The following is a 19,180-nucleotide window of genomic DNA, read 5'->3' on the forward strand; positions in this document are numbered from 1 at the left end:
ACTCTCCATACACTTTTACCTGTTCCTGACTCTCAATACACATCTTATCCTGAGATTTCAATTTCTGAAACCGATGACCAAGCAGCCTACAGGACGGTGAACCCACAGAAAGCACCCAGCCCAGACAGAGCACCTAGAAACCTGTGATGATTAACTAGATTGCATGTACTCTGAGATCTTTAACTTCTTGCTTCAGAAACCACCTGCTTCAAGCAGGCTGCAATCATACCGGTGACTAAGAAGAACCTGGTGACCTGCCTCAATTACTATCATCTAGTAGCACTTTGATCCACAGTGATGAAGTGTTTTGAGAGGTTGGTGATGAAACAAATTAACTCCTGCCTGAGGAGCAACTTGGAGTCACTCCAGTCCGCCTACCGGAACAACAGGTTGACGGCAGATGCCATCTCATTGGCTCTTCACTTAACCTTGGAACATTTGGACAGCAAAGATGCATCAGGATGCTCTTTATCAATTATAGCCCAGCATTCAGTACCATCATTCCCTCAAAACTAACCAATAAACTCCAAGACTTTGGCCTCAATATGCCTTGTGCAATTAGATCCTGAATTTCCTCACTTGCAGACCCCAGTCAGTCAGCAACAACATCTCCTCCATGATCTTCATTAGCAAAGGGGCACCACAAAGCTGTGTGTTTAGCCCCTGTTCTACCCACTTTACACTAATGACTGTGTGGCTGTGCGCAACTCCGACACCCTGTACAGGTTTGCTGATGATGTCTCTGTCTTAGGCTGAATTAAAGGTGGTGATGAATCAGCATATAGGAGAGAGTTTGAAGATCTGGCTGAGTGGTGCCATAACAACAACCTCTTACTCAATGTCAGCAAGACCAAGAAGCTGACTATTGATTTCGGGAAAAGGAAACAAGATGTTCATGAACAAGTCCTTTACATTCCTCGGTGTTGTTATTTCAGAGGAGGTGCCTTGGGCCCAACACATAAGAGCAATTACAAAAAAAAAGCATGGCAGCGCTTCTACTTCCTTAGGAGTTTGTGAAGATTTGGCAATACATCAAAAATTTTGACAAATCTCTATCGGTGTGCAGTGGAGAGTATATTGACTGGCTGCATCACAGCCTGATATAGAAACACCAATAGTCTTGAATGGAAAATCCTACAAAAAGTAATGGATATGGCCCAGTCCATCATGAGTGAAGCCCTCCCCACCATTATGCACATCTGTGCAAAGTGTTGTTGCAGGAAAGTAGCATCCATCATCAGAGAAACCACCATCTAGGATATGCTCTCTTCTTGCTGCTGTCATCTGAAAAAAAGGGAAGGAGCCTCAGGACTCACCCCACTAGTTTCAGGAACAGTTACTATCCCTCAGCCATTAGGCTCTTGAACCAAAGGGGATAACTTCACTCAACTTCACCTTTCCCCCATCATTGAAATGTTCCCACAACCTATGGAATCACTTTCAAGGATGCTTCATCACATGTTCTCAATATTTATTACTTATTTGTTAATTCTTATAATGTTTTTACTTTTTGCATTTGCACAGTTTGTTGTGTTCTGAACACTGGTTGAACACACAAGTTGGTGCGGTCTTTCATTGATTCTGTTATGGTCATTATTCTATTATGGATTTATTGAGTATGTCCACAAGAAAATGAATCTCTAGGTTATATATGGTGACATGCATGGAATTTGGTAATAAATTTACTTTGACTTTGTCCCCAAAACAAACATGTATCAGTCCCAGGCTGCTCTTATCTGGGATGTGCATAAGATATGCAAAAATAAATGAGACGTAATGTCATTCAAACAAAGAATTCTAATGGGCTTGATTGAATAGATAGGTATTTACTTATCGTTGTCCATATTTTATGAGGTTTCATGTCTGTGTTTTTGTAAATGCTGTGTGAATAAGTCAGATTATGCCAGTCAAAACTGACTCCTTGCCTAGGATGGCATGAGCAGAGTTATCACATTTAATAGGTGTGAATAATGAAAAACATGAGTGGGTCAAATTGATTCCAGCTAATTATCAGTGTGTAAATCTGCCCTCAATCATCAGTAAAGTAATGGAAATTCACTGGCATTGCATCCAAGTACCATTTATTCACCAATAGCCTACATGGCCCATCTACGTTTTGCCAGGACTCTTGTGGTCCCAGACCTCAACACAGCCTTGGCTCAAACACTGACTAAAGAGGAGAGTTAGAGTTACTGTCCTTGATGTTAATGAATCAATTGACCATGTGTGTTGTCAAGGAGATCTGGTAAAACAGAAAACCAAATGAATTATCAATGAGAACCACTCCAATAGTTAGAGGCATATCATTGCTGGATTGGGTTGTAGAATAGCTTTTTTGTAGTTTAACTTCCTTATGGCTGTCTGTATTTTTATATTTTCACCCATATTCATGTGCTTGTTCAGTGAGTTTTTCAGTGGTTACAGCTGATATTGTATTTTGCAGAAACTTGTTAATGTCAGTGGTGGATGTCACATTACTTGAATCTGGCTACTTAATTGGTTAACCATTATTGATTGGAATTTCAGTGGAATTTACTGTTACCTATAGGCTGGAGTAAGAAGACCATAGCACCTTTGTCTCATCTCTTCTCTCTTTTGTTTCCTCTCTTTCTTCATTCCCTCTTTCAGCATTCTTCTCCTTTCTATTCTGAATTCAGAATCAGGTTTACTATCAGAGGCAAACGTTGTGAAATTTGTTAACTTAGTGGCAGCAGTACAATGCAATACATGATAGTATAGAAATAGGTAAATAAATAAGTCCATTACAGTAAGTTTATATGTATATTAAATAGTTAAATTAAAAATAGTGCAAAACAGAAATAATATAAACAAAAAAGTGAAGTAGTGTTCGTGGGTTCAATGTCCATTAGGAATTGTATGGCAGAGGGGAAGAAGCTGTTTCTGAATTGCTGAATTGTCTTTACCTCCTCTACCTCCTTCCTGACGGTAACAATGAGAAGAGGGCATATCCTGGGTGATGGGGTCTTTAATAATGGATGCCACATTTCTGAGGCACTGCTCCTTAAAAATGTCTTGGATACTATGGAGACTAGTACCCAAGATGGAGCTGACTGGTTTTACAACCTTTGTCGTTTCTTTTGATCCTGTGCAGTAGCTACCCCCCTCACCAGACCAGACAGTGAAACACCCTGTCTGAATGCTTTCCACAGACCACCTGCAGACATTTTTGAGTGTTTTAGGTGACAACCCAAATCTCCTAAAATTCTTAATGAAATATAACTGCTTTCGTGCCTTCTTTATAGCTGCATTTATATTGAGACCAGGTTAGATCCTCAGAGATCTTGACACCCAGGAACTTGAAACTGCTCACTCTTTCCACTTCTGATTCCTCTATGAGGATTGGTACATGTTCCTTCGTCTTACACTTTCTGAAGTCCACAATCAGTTCTTTGGTCTTACTGACATTGAGTGCAAGCTTGTTGCTGTGGCACCACTCAACTAGCTGGCATATTTCATTTCTGCATGCCCTTTCATTTCCATCTGAGATTCTACCAACAATGGTTGTGTCATCAGCAAATTTATAGATAGCATTTGATTTATACCTAGCCACACAGTCAAGTTAAGGATCCATCTGCAGAGCGAGGTACAGAGGCCCAGGTTCTGTAGCTTATCAATCAGGACTGTGGGAACGAAGGTGTTTAAGGTTGAGCTATAGGAAACAAACAGTATCCTGACATAGATGTTTGCATTGTCCAGGTGCATTAAGACCGTGTGAAGAGCCATTGAGATTGTTTCTGCTATGGTGATAGGCAAATTGCAGAGGGTCCAGGTCCTTGCTGAGGTAGGAGTTGATTCTAGCCATGACCAACTTCTCATAGCATTTCATCACCGTAGATGTGAGTACTACTGGACGATAGTCATTAAGGTAGCCCACACTACTCTACTTGGGCATTGGTATAATGTTGCCCTTTTCAAGCTGGTGAGAACTTCCAACTGTAGAAGTGAAAGTTTGAAAATGTCCTTGAAAACACCCACCAGTTGGTTGGCACAAGTTTTCAGAGCCTTACCAGTTAATCCAGTGGGACCTGCCACCTTGCTTCCTGTAGCACTTGATAAAACGATCATAAGCAGCAAGTTTTATGCCTCATTCTTAACTCCTGAAGAAGCTCTGGATTGTAAAAGTATCAGGGTCCAACACCATACACAAAGGAAGATGGCTGTGGTTGTTGAAGAGCAATCACCTCAGTCCAAGGGCGGTGTCCAGCAGCAGGGTTAGCTGTTTCATCAACGATTGACTTGCCTTTAATGTCAGAAGTAAGGATTTTTGATAGCGATTGCATAACATTCACATCGCCTCAACAAATGTCGTAGCCTCTGCTTGCATCCAGCAAGATCAGGATAGCTAGAAATGAGACAATGAGCTATTAAGTGGCAAGTAACAGGCTTCTCAGTAACTCTAAGCTTCTCAGAGATACCCAGATTCTGAAAAGATATTAAAAAATTATGAAAATAATACGCTTCTTGAGAACCTTCATCATTAGTCGTGTATTCTGTTCTCTGATTCAGTTTCTCCGAGTCTCATGTCTCCCAGTTCTGTATCGTTGCCTTAGCACCAACTGAGACCAAACTGGAAACAAACCACTGGCATGCAGTATTAACTTTTCTCTGCAGCTTTTTAACCTCTGCATGGCATTCTGCATATTGTAGGTCTTGCAAATGGATTCAAAGCTGCAACTGGGAGGAGGTAAGTATTCATGAAGGACCACTCCGTTGTTTCTCAGTGCACACAGGTGCTGAATGGAAACGTTACAGAGAAGTTCACATCTTCTGCAGACAGTATCAATAACTGCAGTATGTTCACAACAATCTTGGAATTGGAATTGGAACTGGTTTATTATTGTCACATGTATCAACATACTGTGAAAAGCTTATCTTGCTTACTGTTCATACAGATCGAATCATTGCAGAATGCATTGAGGTGGAACAAGTTAAACAATTACAATTCAGAACAAAATGTATCAGCTACTGAGAAAGTGAAGTACAGGTAATCAACAGGTGCAACCTCATAATGAGGTAAATTGTGAGTCAAGAGTTCATTTTGTCCTATTAGGGAACATTTAATAGTCTTATGATAGCTATCCTTGAACCTGGTGGTAATGCTTTCCAGTTTTTGTATTTTCTGTCCAATGGAAAAGCAGAGAAAAGGGAATGTCCACGGGTGGTGTCTTTGATTATGTTGATGCAGCAAGTAGACAGAGTCCGCAGAGGTGAGAATAGCTTCTGTGATATGCTGAGCTGCGTCTACAACTTCATGCAATTCCTGCAGAGCAGATACCATACTAAGCCGATATATATCCAGATAGGATACTTTTTGTGGTGCATCAATAAAAATTGCGGGTGTGTGCCAAGTTCTTTTTAGCCTCCTGAAGAAATAGATGTGCTGCTGAGCTTTCTTGTGATTGGACTATGACATGCCTTTGCTAATGCCACTCCTCAGAATGTGATGTAGACAGGAACATGTGCTGATCCCCCCTCCTGAAGTCAATGACCAGCTCTTTTGTTTCTCTGACATTGAGAGAAAGGTTGTTGTCATGACATCATGTTACTAAGCTCTCTACATCCGTCCTGTACTGTCATTCATCATTATTTGAGAAATGCCCCACTATAGTGGTGCCATCTACAAACTTTTGCTGCAGAATCTATCCATGCAGTCGTGAGTGTACAGATTAGGGGTTTGTGGATGGAGCCTTGTGGAACTCCAGTGTTTGGAATAAGCATGGCAGAGGTATCACAGCTCATCCTTACCCATTACAGCCAGGAAGTCAGGAAGACCCCAGGGTCTAGAATCTGGTAATGCATTAGCTTGGAATTATAGCATTGAGGCCAGAACGGCAGTCAATAAACAATAGTCTGACATTGGTGTCTTTATCATCCAGATGCTGCAGAGATGAGTGCAGGGCCAGAAAAATGACATCCATTGAAAGCTTGTTTCAGCAGTAGGTGAAGTGGAGAGGATGAATGTTGCTTGGAAGGTTGGAATTAATGCATTCAGTCACCCAGCCTCTCAAAGAACTTCATGATGGTGGATATCTAAGCCACTGGGCTATAGCTGTTTAGGCATGTTACCTTGACTTGAAAAGCAACATTTTGAGAGTACAAAGCTTGTATGTGCCTGTCAGAATGAGAGGTATAAATAACAAGGGCAGGGAACCCTGGTTTTCAAGAGATATTGAGGTCCTGGTTAAAAAAAAACAGAGGAGATGCATAGCAAGCATAGGCAGGCAGTCACAAATGAGGTGCTTACGGTGTACAAGAAAAAAAAGAGTGCCCTTCAGAACAAAATCAGGAAGGTTAAAAGAAGGCATGAAGTTGCTCTAGCAGATGAAGTGAAGAAGAATCCTAAGGGATTCTACAGGCATGTTGAGAGCAAAATGATCGTAATGGACAGAATTGGTCCTCTGGAAGACCAGGATGGTAATCCATGTGTGGAGTCAAAACGTGGGTGGGTGTGATGTAGCAGAAGTTAAATGAATTCTTGGCATCTGTATTTACTTGAGAGATGGATACGGAGTCTATAGAAATGAAGTAAAGCGGCATCAACTTCATGTACCCTGTACAGAATACAAAGGAGGAGGTGTTCGCTATCCTGAAGCAAATCAAGGTGGATAACCCCTCAGAGCCTGACAAAGTGTTCCCTCAGACTTTATGGGAGGCAAGTGCAGAAAGTGCAAGGGCCAAGCAAAGACATTTAATACTTTATAGGCTGGTGAGTCAGACATAAGTTGTGGGATCCTAAGGGACCAGATATATAAGTATTTGGCTAGACATGGACTGATTAAGGATAGTTGGCAAGGCCTCATGGGTCATCTCTAACCAATCTCATAGAGTTTTTTGAGGAAGTTACTAGGAAAGTTGATGAAGGCAAGGCAGTGGATGCTTTCTACATGGACTCAGTAAGGCACTTAACAAGGTCCCACATGGGAGGCTGGAGAAGAAGGTTCAGTTGCTCAGCATTCAAAATGAGGTAGTAAATTGGATTAGGCATTGGCCTTGTAGGAGAATCAGAAGTTGGTAGTGGAGGGTTGCCTCTTTGACTGGAGGCCGGTGAGTAGTGGCATGCCACAGGGATCGGTGCTGGGTCTGTCGTTGTTTGTCATCTACATCAATGATCTGGATAATACTGTAGTTAACTGGATGACACCAAGATTGAGGGTGTAGTGGACAGTGAGGAAGGCCAGCATGGCTTGCAGAGGGAGCTGCACTAGCTGGAAAAAATGGGTTGAAAGATGGCAGATGGAATTTAATGCAGACAAGTGCGAGGTTTTGCACTTTGGTAGGACCACCCAGGGTAGGTCTTACCCAGGGCACTGAAGTGTGTGGCAAAACAAAGGGATCTAGGAATACAGGTCCATTATTCATTGAAATTGGTATCACAGGTAGACAGGGTTGTAAAGAAAGTTATTGGCACATTGGCTTTCATAAATCAATGTATTGAGTACAGAATATGGGATGTTATATTGAAGTTGTATAAGACATTGGTGAGGACTAATTTGGAGTATTGAGTGTACTTTTGGTCACCTACCCATAGGAAATATGTAAACAAGGTTGAAAGAGTACAGCAAAAATTTACAAGGATCTTGCTGGATCTGGAGGACCTGAGTTATAAGGGAAGATTGAATAGGTTAGGACTGTATTCTTCAGAATGTAGATGACGGAGAGGAGACTTGATAGATGTATACAGAATTAGGAAGAGTACAAATAGGGTAAATGCATGCAGGCTTATTCCACTGAGGTTAGACTGACAGACAGACATACTTTATTGATCCCGAGGGAAACTGGGTTTCGTTACAGTTGCACCAACCAAGAATAGTGTAGAAATATAGCAATATAAAACCATAAATAATTAAATAATAATGAGTAAATTATGCCAAGTGGAAATTAGTCCAGGACCAGCCTATTGGCTCAGGGTGTCTGACTCTCCGAGGGAGGAGTTGTAAAGTTTGATGACCACAGGTAGGAATGACTTCCTATGACATTCAGTGTTGCATCTCGGTGGAATGATACGCTGGCTGAATGTACTACACCAGAGGACATGGCTTAAGGGTGAAAGTTGAAGTGTTTAAGGGGAACATGAGGGAAAACTTACTCACTTCCAAGATCGTGAGAGTGTGGAATGAGCTGCTAGCACAAGTGTCCCATGCAAGCTTGATTTCAATGTTTAAGAGAAGTTTGGATAGGTACATGGATAGTAGGGATATGGAGGGATATGGTCCCGGAGCAGCTCAATGGGAGTAGGCAGTTTTAATGGTTTCAGCATGGACTAGATGGGCCAAAGGGCCTGCTTCTGTGCTGTACTTTTCTATGGCTCTATGACTGCCTTATGCCTTATCTCCCAACCATTTACTTCAGCACCTCTTTGATTACTGACCTCAGTGCTCTTTATTCCCTAAATATCTAACAGCCTATCAATCTTTGTCTCGAATATATTCAATGACTGCGAGTTTACAATCTTCTTGGACAAAGGTACACCAGCCTTTACATAACCATATAATCATATAAACATAAAACAACTACAGCATAGAAAGAGGCCATCTCGGCCCTTCTAGTCCGTGCTGAAAGCTTACTCTCACCTAGTCCCACCCATTGACCTGTACTCAGCCCATAACCCTCCATTCATTTCCTGTCCATATACCTATCCAATTTTACTTTGAATGACAATATCCTCCTTCTTTGAATGAAGAAATGTGTTCTCATTTCTGCTGTGAGAAAATTGTGCCACATTCATTCATTTGGAAAACATAGAAAACCTTATTAAAGCCTTTAATATACACAAGACTACCATTGTTCTCCTTTTGTGCTTTAACTAACTGTGTAAAATTCACAACTAGCATAATAGGAGTGTTAGAGTTAATATCTCCAAGTCATCAGTGCTGCCATTTCAATGAATAAACAATTCAAAACTCAATTATTGACTCATAGAATCACAGAGCACTACAGCGCTGAAATAGTCCTTCAGCCCATCGAGTCTTTACTGAACTACTATTCAGCTTTCACCAGTCATCAAATTTTAATACAGAGTGACATCTCTCACGTTGGCAGCTGTCAAAAATTCAGGCATCAGCTAAGAGATGATTAAGGCTTTTGGGGATGCAATTAAATTAACTGTTTGTGTCGAACTGTGACTAAGCGGCTCAGTTTATATACGACTAGCAGAAATTCTCTTTCCTGGAGGGTGATGCATATCTGGAAGATAATTCAGCTGCCTGCAGGGAATGCCTGTATAAGTAAGGAAAGGGATTTTGCAGATTGGAATAACGTGCCCATTTTCTGCATGCTGATCACCTTTCATTATATTTTCCTCTCAGGGACATTTCTCACCTAATCCCTTTCTCCAAATGAGCTTCCTGTGTGCTCCATTCACTTCACCATTCGCATTGATTTCAAACTTCATTGTACTCTCCGCAAGCACTTTTATCTGTGACAGAAATTAAAGCCAATCATTTGATTTTGAAACTGGTTCATGTAACGTGTGAATTTTTTTTCTTGTTGATATTCTAGAGCATAGAACAGATTTTATGCTGCAAACCCAGTGATTATGTCATAAAGCATGTAATGGCTAAGTTCCAATTTAAAGTATGTTACGCTGGGACATAGCACAGCCACAGGTCCTTCTGCCCACAGTGTTGTGCCAGACTAATTAAATGTCTAAATAAACTAATCTCTTCTGCCCACACAAGATCCATATCCCTCGATTCCATACGTGATCATGTCCCGATCTCTGAGTCTCTTAAATACCCCTGCTGTATTTGCTACCACCATCACATCACCTCCCATGGTTGTGCACACACCACCCTCTCTGAAAAAAAATTACCCTACACATTTCCTTTGAAATTACATCCACTAATCCTAAATGCATGCTCTCCAGAATTAGACATTTTGACCTGGGAAGGAAATACTGTCTACTCTATCTATGCCTCTTGTAAACCTCTATTGCGTCTCCCTTCAGCCTTTGACACTAAAGAGAAAATAAAGATTGTACAAACTCGTTATAGCGCATGCCCTCTAATCCAAGCAGTATCCTCGTAAACCAGATCGGCACCCTCTCCAATCCCTCCATAATGGAGCAACGAGAACTCCATGTGGCTTAGATTGAGTTTTATAAAAATATAACGCAAGTTTCCAACTGTTGAGCTCAATGCCTCAACACGTAAAGGCAGGCACACCAGATGCCTTCTTTATTGCCATATTAACCTGTGCAGCCACTTTCAGAGAACTATGGACATGATTTTCAAGAACCCTCTGCTCATCAGCACTGTTAAAGGTCTGCCATTACCAGTGCTCTGTGTCTTTACTTTCTGTCGGGTTAAACTCTATTTCCATTTCTTTGCACGTGTCAGCAACTGGGGTTAAGAGCATAAAAATATTAATGGAATCAGTAGAAGGCTGAATGGCCCCGATGCCTTGTTAATAGTTGTGGTTAATAGCTGGTCTCTCACTGAAAGTTCAGTCACTGGCCAGGCAAATTCCAAAAAACAGATGGAGTATGGAACATCTTCTTGCTAGACATACTGATTCAAGAAACTCCTGGGTGTATACAATCCAACAAAGTCTGCCACACTTCAGCTTAGAAGATACATTCCATTATTACATAGGAAGGACAGGACCAGGGTTCTTAGCTCTGCAAAGTGAGCCAACACTTACATGTTTTTAAAGATGCATGTTGGAATACCTGAGAAAATCTCTTGTTTCGGCCTCACACAGCCCTGATCTCAATTTGTTGTTGCAGGGATATGTGAAATGGACTTCTCCTTTTTCTTCAGCATTCCCTCGGGATCAGTGATGACTTCTTTCACTCCAGTTCTTTGACTCTGAGGAGCTGATCAAGACAACATGTGCCCACAGATTCTGTCAAATGTGTCATAGGGTAGTTTCTGATGTATGCAATCCTTCCCCTATTTACACTGGGTTTGGCTTGTCTATACTCCTGAAAAAGGGGTTTGCAGCCAGCAATATCAACCCCAATGCTTCCCCCTTTTTGTGTATTCATGGGCTAGGGGTTCTCACAAGTCAGAAGGGAGATTGCATCTTCTACTCCTCATGTCCCTTAAGATGCCTATTCCTGCTGTGCAACTCCTCCTCCTTCTTAACCAGGCAATCAACATCCCTCAAAAACCAAGGTTTCTTAATCCTGCTATCCTTGCCTGCTATTCTGACAGGAGCATACAGACTTTCAAAATTTAGAGTTATTTGCTTATCTTACCAGTGAGTTTGAAAGATTTTATGGAAATAGATTTATTATAGCTTTCCCGACCCTCCACTAGACTGTCCATGACTAAGAAATGTAAAGGAATTCAAGGATTGCTGCTGCCTGGGTGACTTTGAGCTTTTGCCAGGTTTAAGGACTTGATCTTGTTTTGTTTACATGGCCAAAAACAGTACTGGTACATTGAGATGATGGTGAATTTCATCATTGACATTTGTTATTATCGAGAAGTGATTGAAGTTGCTGCTTGCCAAGAGAGACTTTGTTGAGAAATTGTCAGCCCACCTGGAGTCCTCAAGATGCTAGTCCTAGAAAACACCGAATGTGAGCCAGCTGACTCCTTGCTGCCCAAAATTTCTGAGGTGGCCCAGGAGGAATCTCTGTCAGACACAGGCTTCAGTGCTGTGGAGGGGTTTCTCTGCTGGTCCCTGAAGCTACCTTTCAAGATGCTTTCTAATGCCCTGTCGACCTCAACATTACTTGTCAGTTCTATGATTTTTACACCTTTCAGTCCAACAAATATTGAATTGAATTGAATTTCAGTTTATTGTCATTTAGAAACCACAGGTGCAATGGAGTTAAAAAATGAGACAACGTTCCTCCAGAATGATATCACAAAAGCACATGACAAAACAGACTACACCAGAAAATCCACATAATGTTTGGCAATCCCCAATCCAGAGTCCGGAGAGGCTGCTGCGTATTAATATCGCGCTACCTTCTTAGCGCGTACCCCGGAAAGGAGCTCCAAATCTACTTGACAAAACAAGACTACCCAGACACACCAAGTCAGGACACCAACTCCACTACCCAACAAACCAAAAACTAAAGCTGCAAGACAATAGACAATAGACAATAGGTGCAGAAGTAGACCATTCGGCCCCTCGAGTCTGCACCGCCATTCTGAGATCATGGCTGATCATTCACTATCAATACCCAGTCCCTGCCTTGTCCCCATATCCCTTGATTCCCCTATCCATCAGATATCTATCTAGCTCCTTCTTGAAAGCATCCAGAGAATTGGCCTCCATCGTCTTCCGAGGCAGTGCATTCCACACCTCCACAGCTCTCTGGGAGAAGTTTTTCCTCAATTCTGTTTTAAATAACTGACCTCTTATTCTCAATCCATGCCCTCTGGTACTGGACTCTCCCAACATCTGAAACATATTTCGCCTCAATCCTATCAAATCCTTTAATTATCTTAAACGTTTCAATCAGATCCCCTCTCAATCTCCTCAATTCCAGTGTGTACAAGCCCAATCTCTCCAATCTCTCTGCGTAAGACAGCCCTGCCATCCCAGGAATCAACCTAGTGAATCTACGCTGCACTTCCTCAATTGCCAGAATGTCCTTCCTTAAACCTGGAGACCAAAACGGTACACAATATTCCAGGTGTGGTCTCACCAGGGCCCTGTACAAATGCAAAAGGACATCCTTGCTCTTGTAAGACTTACACAAAAACACATAGTTACATATAGTTATAGTTAACATATAGTTACACAGTGCAGACAATACCATAACTGATAAAAAAAACAGATAATGGGCACAGTAATTGACATTTTCAAAGTATGTGCAATATTTAGCATAACCATGAAAAAGACAGATTAAGATTTCTGGCATAGCAATTAAAATGGGAAGAACTCCTCTTACTTTGCACTGGCAGCATAGTAGGCATAGCTAGGCTGCCTGCTGTCTCACCGTGCCAGATATCCAGATTCAATGCTTATCTCTGGTACTATCAATGTGAGTCTGTATATTCTCTCTGTGACTGTATGCGGTTCCTCTCTGTGCTTCTATTTCTTCCCATGTAAAATATGAATGTGGAGAGAATAAATAATGAAACTAAAATAGAATTAGTGTCAAAGAACGGATAATAATCATTGTGAATGAAACAGTTTGATAGGCCTGTTCCAGTGCTCTACCTCTGTTTATACCAGTAACTTACCTAATTTCAGGTGAAACTTTCCCAATATTGATTTACATTGCTACAAGTCAACCAAATGGAATTCGCAGAGAAAAATGAAGAGGTTCCAAAGAACCATCACAAATACTTTCAAAGTTTGAAAACACTGCTTCCAATTCGTCGAAAACCAAAGTAAGTGACAAGATATCTGTAACCCCCCGGTAAGCCTCAGAATCACTCAGCTCGCTTCCGTCTAGGGGGAGCTGCAGTTGGCCTCGCCAATCTGGGTAATCAGCTTGTGTAGATGCTGTGTGATGTCCCCAGGTCAAATAACAGACAGTACACCATATGCGATTCAATGATTACACTTTATAGATCTTACTAGAACTATGTACTTAATAGATTTACAGTATAAAAGGAAAAGTAAAAGGCGCCAAACTTATTAAAGTCCAAACCACTTCATGCACAACCATTGGAGCTCAATTAACAAAGTCTTCTTGCCACCATTAGATCCCCTCAGACCTCCTCGACTCGTAGCTCAGGACCACCTGAAGTGATCAACTAAGCATCCCTGGCATGCCTGTCTTCGTCTCCTCTCCTCACCGAAAACCCTGGCCTCGGACCCCCACTCGGGGTCCGTTCCGTCGCCCAGCTTACAGCATTGCGTCCTCTCTCTCTCACCCCCTCACGCCGATTCCCCAAAAGCCCGCCAACAATAGCTTAGAGACCCAGAAGAGAGAATAACATCTATCCCAATTGGTTAATAAATGAATACAATTCTCGTTGTCAGTAATTTTAACCCAAACAAGCTTTGACAGAAAGCACTCCCTCTCCAGTTATCATAACAAAGAAGCATTCTTACTTTTAACAAAGAAGCCATTTTTATTAACATATGCAGTAACATAAAGAAGAAACCCTTTACATATCTATTCTGCAATGTAAAGACCATTGGAATTTTTAGAATTAATTACACCATATTTTGTAAAATAAAATATCTTCCAGGAACCCCTCTCCTGTTGCAGTAGATGATGCTGGACTACTTTCATTCATCACATTCCAATGGCTGACACCAATAATGATAAAGGCATCTAAACAGGTACTAACTCAAGATACAATTCCCCCTCTCTCCAAGTTCAACTGTTCAGATGTCAATGCCAAAAGGTATGTAAATACAGAAATATATTTCAGTCACTTGCAATTAAAAACAAAATACAAAATGGATTTTGACATCGCCTTACGAATTTTTACAGATTTATGCATCTTTGGGAGAAGGAAGTGGAAAGAGTTGGCAGTAAAAAAGCTTCTTTGGAAAAAGTTGCTGTACGGTTTCAACGAACGAGGCTTCTCATGAATCTAATATGCACAATTATTTGTATGATATGTGGTTTTTTGGGACCGGTAAGTAGACATTGAATGGAAATGAGCCTATCCATTATTTTAGTCTTTCTTTTAGTCAAATACCTTTAGCTAACATGGGTTTTAAGTATCTAATACCTAATGGTACTTAAATAGAAGTTAATGCCTAAAAGAATATAAGTTAATTATAAATAAACTTAACTTATATTAAATAAACCTTAACTTTATGAATCTCACCTTATGAAAATTGATGCGATTACTATAACACCACCATTTAATAAAACTAATTGAAACATCTTCCCTGTCACTGAGATTTCTTAAAATTACTTTTATGGAGTTCATCATTTTTTTTCAATCTCATTGCAATATAATGCTTTGAAATTATTCAAAACTATTGGAAACAAAATACACATAAAAATCAAACATACCTTAAACCTAAAAGCACAATGACATTTTTATATTTTCATTAATAGAATTATTGGATCAGTGTCTCCTGGTGGATATTAAATTTTCTGAAATTTTATATCAGCAACATTGTGCAAATCACATGGACAGGAAAAATGTTTTTGCTGGTTTTAGCAAGCATTCATAAAATAAACACAAACACAATTGGTTGGAGGTTGGAAAATCAGAGAAAGAAGCTGCCTCCATTTGGCACCAACCTCGCAAAGCCAGAATGGGTGGGCGGGTGGCAGAAACAGTTGAAACATGGGATATGCAAGCTTGCACCAAATCTCTGTCTTGGTTTTAATTTTCCTTTCCCAGCCATTGCCATTAGGAATTTATACTGTGTGGTACACTTGATGCACCATCAATAACTCTCCGAGACGTGAGGCGAGACATTGGCTTTTATTGGCTGGAAGAAAGAACAAGCAGCAATTGACCACCATACTACATCCTGGAGACTGAGGCCGGGGCTGTGTCTCCAATCGCCTTTATACCGGGGTCTGGGGGAGGAGCCACAGGAGCAGTCAGCGGGGGGGGGGGGGGGTCGTGTCCAGACAGGTATATGTAGTTCACCACATTCACTCCCCTTTGTTTTAAAAGAGAGTCCCCATGGGGCAAAGTTTCTTACAAGTATATTTACAGGTTAAGTCTATCAGGTGGTCGAATCAGTCGCTGCGATCTACGTAGCACCGGCTGTGATTGCACAGGTGCCGGTGGTGATTGCACTGGAGACGGTGGTTGTGCTGGTTCCAGCCTGACTGGAGGTGTCAGCCCACTAGGCGTCAGTGACCCCTCATGCGTGAGCGAGGCGCCTGGTATATGCGTGTGCGAGATGCCCGGTATAGGAGTATCGTGAGGAGTCTGTGTAGGGCTTGGTGTGCGCGGTGTCACCTTGGGTACAGGGTTCATAGTTACCGTGGAGTGCTCGGGGTAGTGGTCTGTTGCTCCTGCGGGCTCCAGGTCGTGGACGGAGACCGTGTCCTCCCGCCCATCAGCTAAGACCACGTAGGCATACTGGGGGTTCGCATGTAGAAGGTGAAACCTCTCGACCAGCGGGGAGTATTTATTGCTCCTCACATGTTTCCGGAGCAGCACTGGCACTGGGGACGTCAGCCAAGCTGGTAGGGTGGTCCCAGTGGCAGACTTCCTGGAAAAAGAGAACAGGCACTCATGAGGGGTGGCATTGGTGGACGTACATAACAGGGAGCGGATAGAGTGGAGTGCCTCGGGGAGGACCTCCTGCCATTGAGAGACCGGCAACCCTTTTGACTTAAGGGCTAAGAGTGTGGCCTTCCACACTGTGGCATTCTCCCTCTCCACCTGTCCATTTCCCCGGGGATTATAGCTCGTGGTCCTACTAGTAGCAATGCCCCTAGCCAGCAGGTACTGGTGCAGCTCGTCACTCATAAAGGAGGACCCTCTATCACTGTGGATATAGCAGGGATATCCAAGCAGAGTGAAGAGCTGGCGCAGGGCTTTTATGACGGACGTGGCAGTGGTGTCGGGGCAGGGGATGGCAAAGGGGAACCGCAAGTACTCATTGGTAATTTTGAGAAAGTACACATTGCGGTCGGTGGAGGGAAGGGGGCCCTTAAAGTCGACACTCAGTCGCTCAAAGGGGCGGGTGGCCTTGATAAGTTGTGCCTTTTCAGGACGGTAGAAGTGCGGTTTGCACTCAGCGCAGACTTGGCAGTCCCTGGTCATCGTCCTGATGTCCTCAAGGGAGTACGGCAGGTTCCGGGCTTTCACGAAATGGTAAAATCGGGTGACCCCCAGATGGCAAAGTTGTGCATGAAGGGCGTACAGCTGGTCGAGCTGCGCGCTGGCACACACTCCCCGGGATAGGGCATCAGGGGGCTCATTGAGCCTTCCAGGCCGGTAAAGGATATCATAGTTGTAGGTGGAGAGTTCTATTCTCCACCACAAAATTTTATCATTTTTGATTTTACCCCGCTGTTGGTTGCTGAACATGAACGCAACTGAGCGCTGGTCGGTCAGCAAGATGAACCTTTTGCCGGTGAGATAGTGCCTCCAGTGCCTAATAGCTTCCACTATGGCCTGGGCTTCTTTCTCCACCGCGGAGTGCCGAATTTCAGGGCCTTGAAGGGTACGAGAAAAAAGTGCTACTGGCCTGCCTGCCTGATTGAGGGTAGCAGCCAGTGTGAAATCGGAGGCGTCACTCTCTACTTGAAAGGGAATGGTCTCGTCCACTGCATGCATCGTTGCTTTGGCAATGTCCCCTTTAATGCAACTGAAGGCCGTGCGGGCTTCGGCAGAGAGGGGAAAAGTGGTAGACTTGACCAGGGGGCAGGCCTTGTCTGCGTAATGGGGGACCCATTGGGCGTAATAGGAAAAGAAGCACAGGCACCGTCTGAGGGGTCTGAGAGTGGTGGGAAGAGGGAGTTCTAACAGGGGGCGCATACGGTCGGGATCAGGGCCAATGACCCCGTTCTCCACGACATACCCAAGGATAGCGAGTCGGGTGGTTCCGAACACACACTTGTCCCTGTTATAAGTAAGATTCAGGGCTTTGGCTACTTGGAAAAATCATTGGAGGCTGGTGTTGTGATCCAACCAGTCGTGACCACAGATGGTGATATTATCCAGATAGGGAAATGTGGCCTTCAGTTGGCACTGGTCCACAATCCGGTCCATTTCCCTCTGGAAGACAGAGACACCATTCGTGACACCGAAAGGGACGTGCAGGAAGTGATAGAGCCTGCCGCCTGCCTCGAAGGCGGTGTAGGGGCGGTCCTCTGGGCGGATGGGGAGCTGGTGATAAGCGGATTTCAGATCTATTGTCGAGTACACCTTGTACTGAGCTATCTGGTTGACCATATCAGCGATGCAGGGTAGAGGGTACGTGTCAAGCTTCGTGAACCTATTGATGGTCTGGCTATAGTCCACGACCATCCTATTTTTCTACCCAGTCCGAACAACAACCACCTGGGCCCTCCAAGGACTTGTGCTTGGCTCAATGATCCCCTCCCTGAGCAGCCGCTGCACCTCTGACTGATATTCTGTGCCCTGCACCACCAATGTCGCTACACAACCCCCCCCCCCGGATGTCTGTGGAATGTGATCCAGAAGCCATGGTGACCCTCTGGCTTACCGGCTGTGTCACGAGTCCGCAGCGTTGCACTGTGTCCGGGTGAATAAAACTCTCAGTGCTGCCTGTGTCAAACAGGCAGCTAGTCCTGTGCCCCTCCACCAGGATGTCCATCATTGACCTTGCAAGCTGGTGTGGGGCACTTTGGTCGAGGGTTACGGAGGCCAGAGTTGAACTGCAGTCTTGGTGCCCGGTAAGCACCGGTGGGGTGAGGTGGCGCCAACGAAGATGGCCGCCCCCATGCCTCGCACGAGGTGGGCAGACAAGATGGCAGCGACCAAGATGGCGGCCCCCATGTCTCACATGCAGCACTGCTCGACCCCGCTCGTGGTTTAGACTTACAGACCTTGGCGAAATGGCCCTTCTTCCCGCAGCTGGAGCAGGTAGCTTCTCGGGCCGGGCAGCGTTTTCGGGGGTGCTTTTCGAGTCCGCAGAAGTATCACTGTGTGGACTTGAGACTGGCAGCAGCTGTGGTCAGTTTCGGGGAATTCGTGGACTCGCGACTGGCAGCAGCGGTGGTGAATTCGCTCGCAGGAACCGGCGGTGGCGGTATCTGCAGTGTCCGCGGAACCGGCAGGGGATCACGCGGCTGGACAGCGTCAGCGTTGTGCAGAGCAGCCTCCAGCGTGTCGGCCGTCTCGATCGCCGAGCGTAAGGTAAGATCGGCATTTTCCAGCAGCGCACGTACACTGACCTGATCCCCGTAACGAAGGCGTCTCGTACTAGCGGCTCCACATGTTGTTCCGCTGTCAGTCCTTTGCAGTCGCAAGTTCGCACGAGTGTCTGTAGGACTCGGAGAAACTGCCCGCTCGACTCGCCGGTCTTGCATAGACGGTGTTCACCGGCCGCAGGTACTGTCTTTTGAGGGCGTCCAGTGCCCCTTGGTAGGTCGGTAGGTCCCTGATAAAGGAGAATACTCGGACTTACTCTAGATAGTAATATTTTGTACTTCGTGACAGGCTCAGTCACTGGAATCTGTTCCAAGTTTGATTGGAAGCATGCAAGCCAGAGTTCAAAGGCAAGAGCTGCTTCGGAGTCTTAAGGATCAAGGTCTAATTTTTCCGGACGTAAAATGCTGTCCATGGTTTAAACTTCCAGCCAATAAAATTGATGCACCATCAATAACTCTCCGAGACGTGAG

General features: G+C 43.8%; 1 protein-coding gene across 1 annotated transcript in view; it reads left to right on the forward strand.

Annotated features, from left to right (window-relative positions):
- The window catches only part of abcc12 (ATP-binding cassette, sub-family C (CFTR/MRP), member 12), a 118,179-nt gene that overhangs the window by 18,538 nt on the left and 80,461 nt on the right, over positions 1–19,180 (forward strand). Inside the window, exons 2-4 of the mRNA XM_059992918.1 lie at positions 13,180–13,319; positions 14,130–14,288; positions 14,378–14,525. Coding sequence (XP_059848901.1) covers positions 13,225–13,319; positions 14,130–14,288; positions 14,378–14,525 — 402 coding nt within the window. The 5' untranslated portion in view covers positions 13,180–13,224. The remainder of the gene's footprint in view (positions 1–13,179; positions 13,320–14,129; positions 14,289–14,377; positions 14,526–19,180) is intronic.

Source organism: Hypanus sabinus, chromosome 17 (assembly GCF_030144855.1).
Source record: "Hypanus sabinus isolate sHypSab1 chromosome 17, sHypSab1.hap1, whole genome shotgun sequence".
Classification (NCBI taxonomy): Eukaryota; Metazoa; Chordata; class Chondrichthyes; order Myliobatiformes; family Dasyatidae; genus Hypanus; species Hypanus sabinus.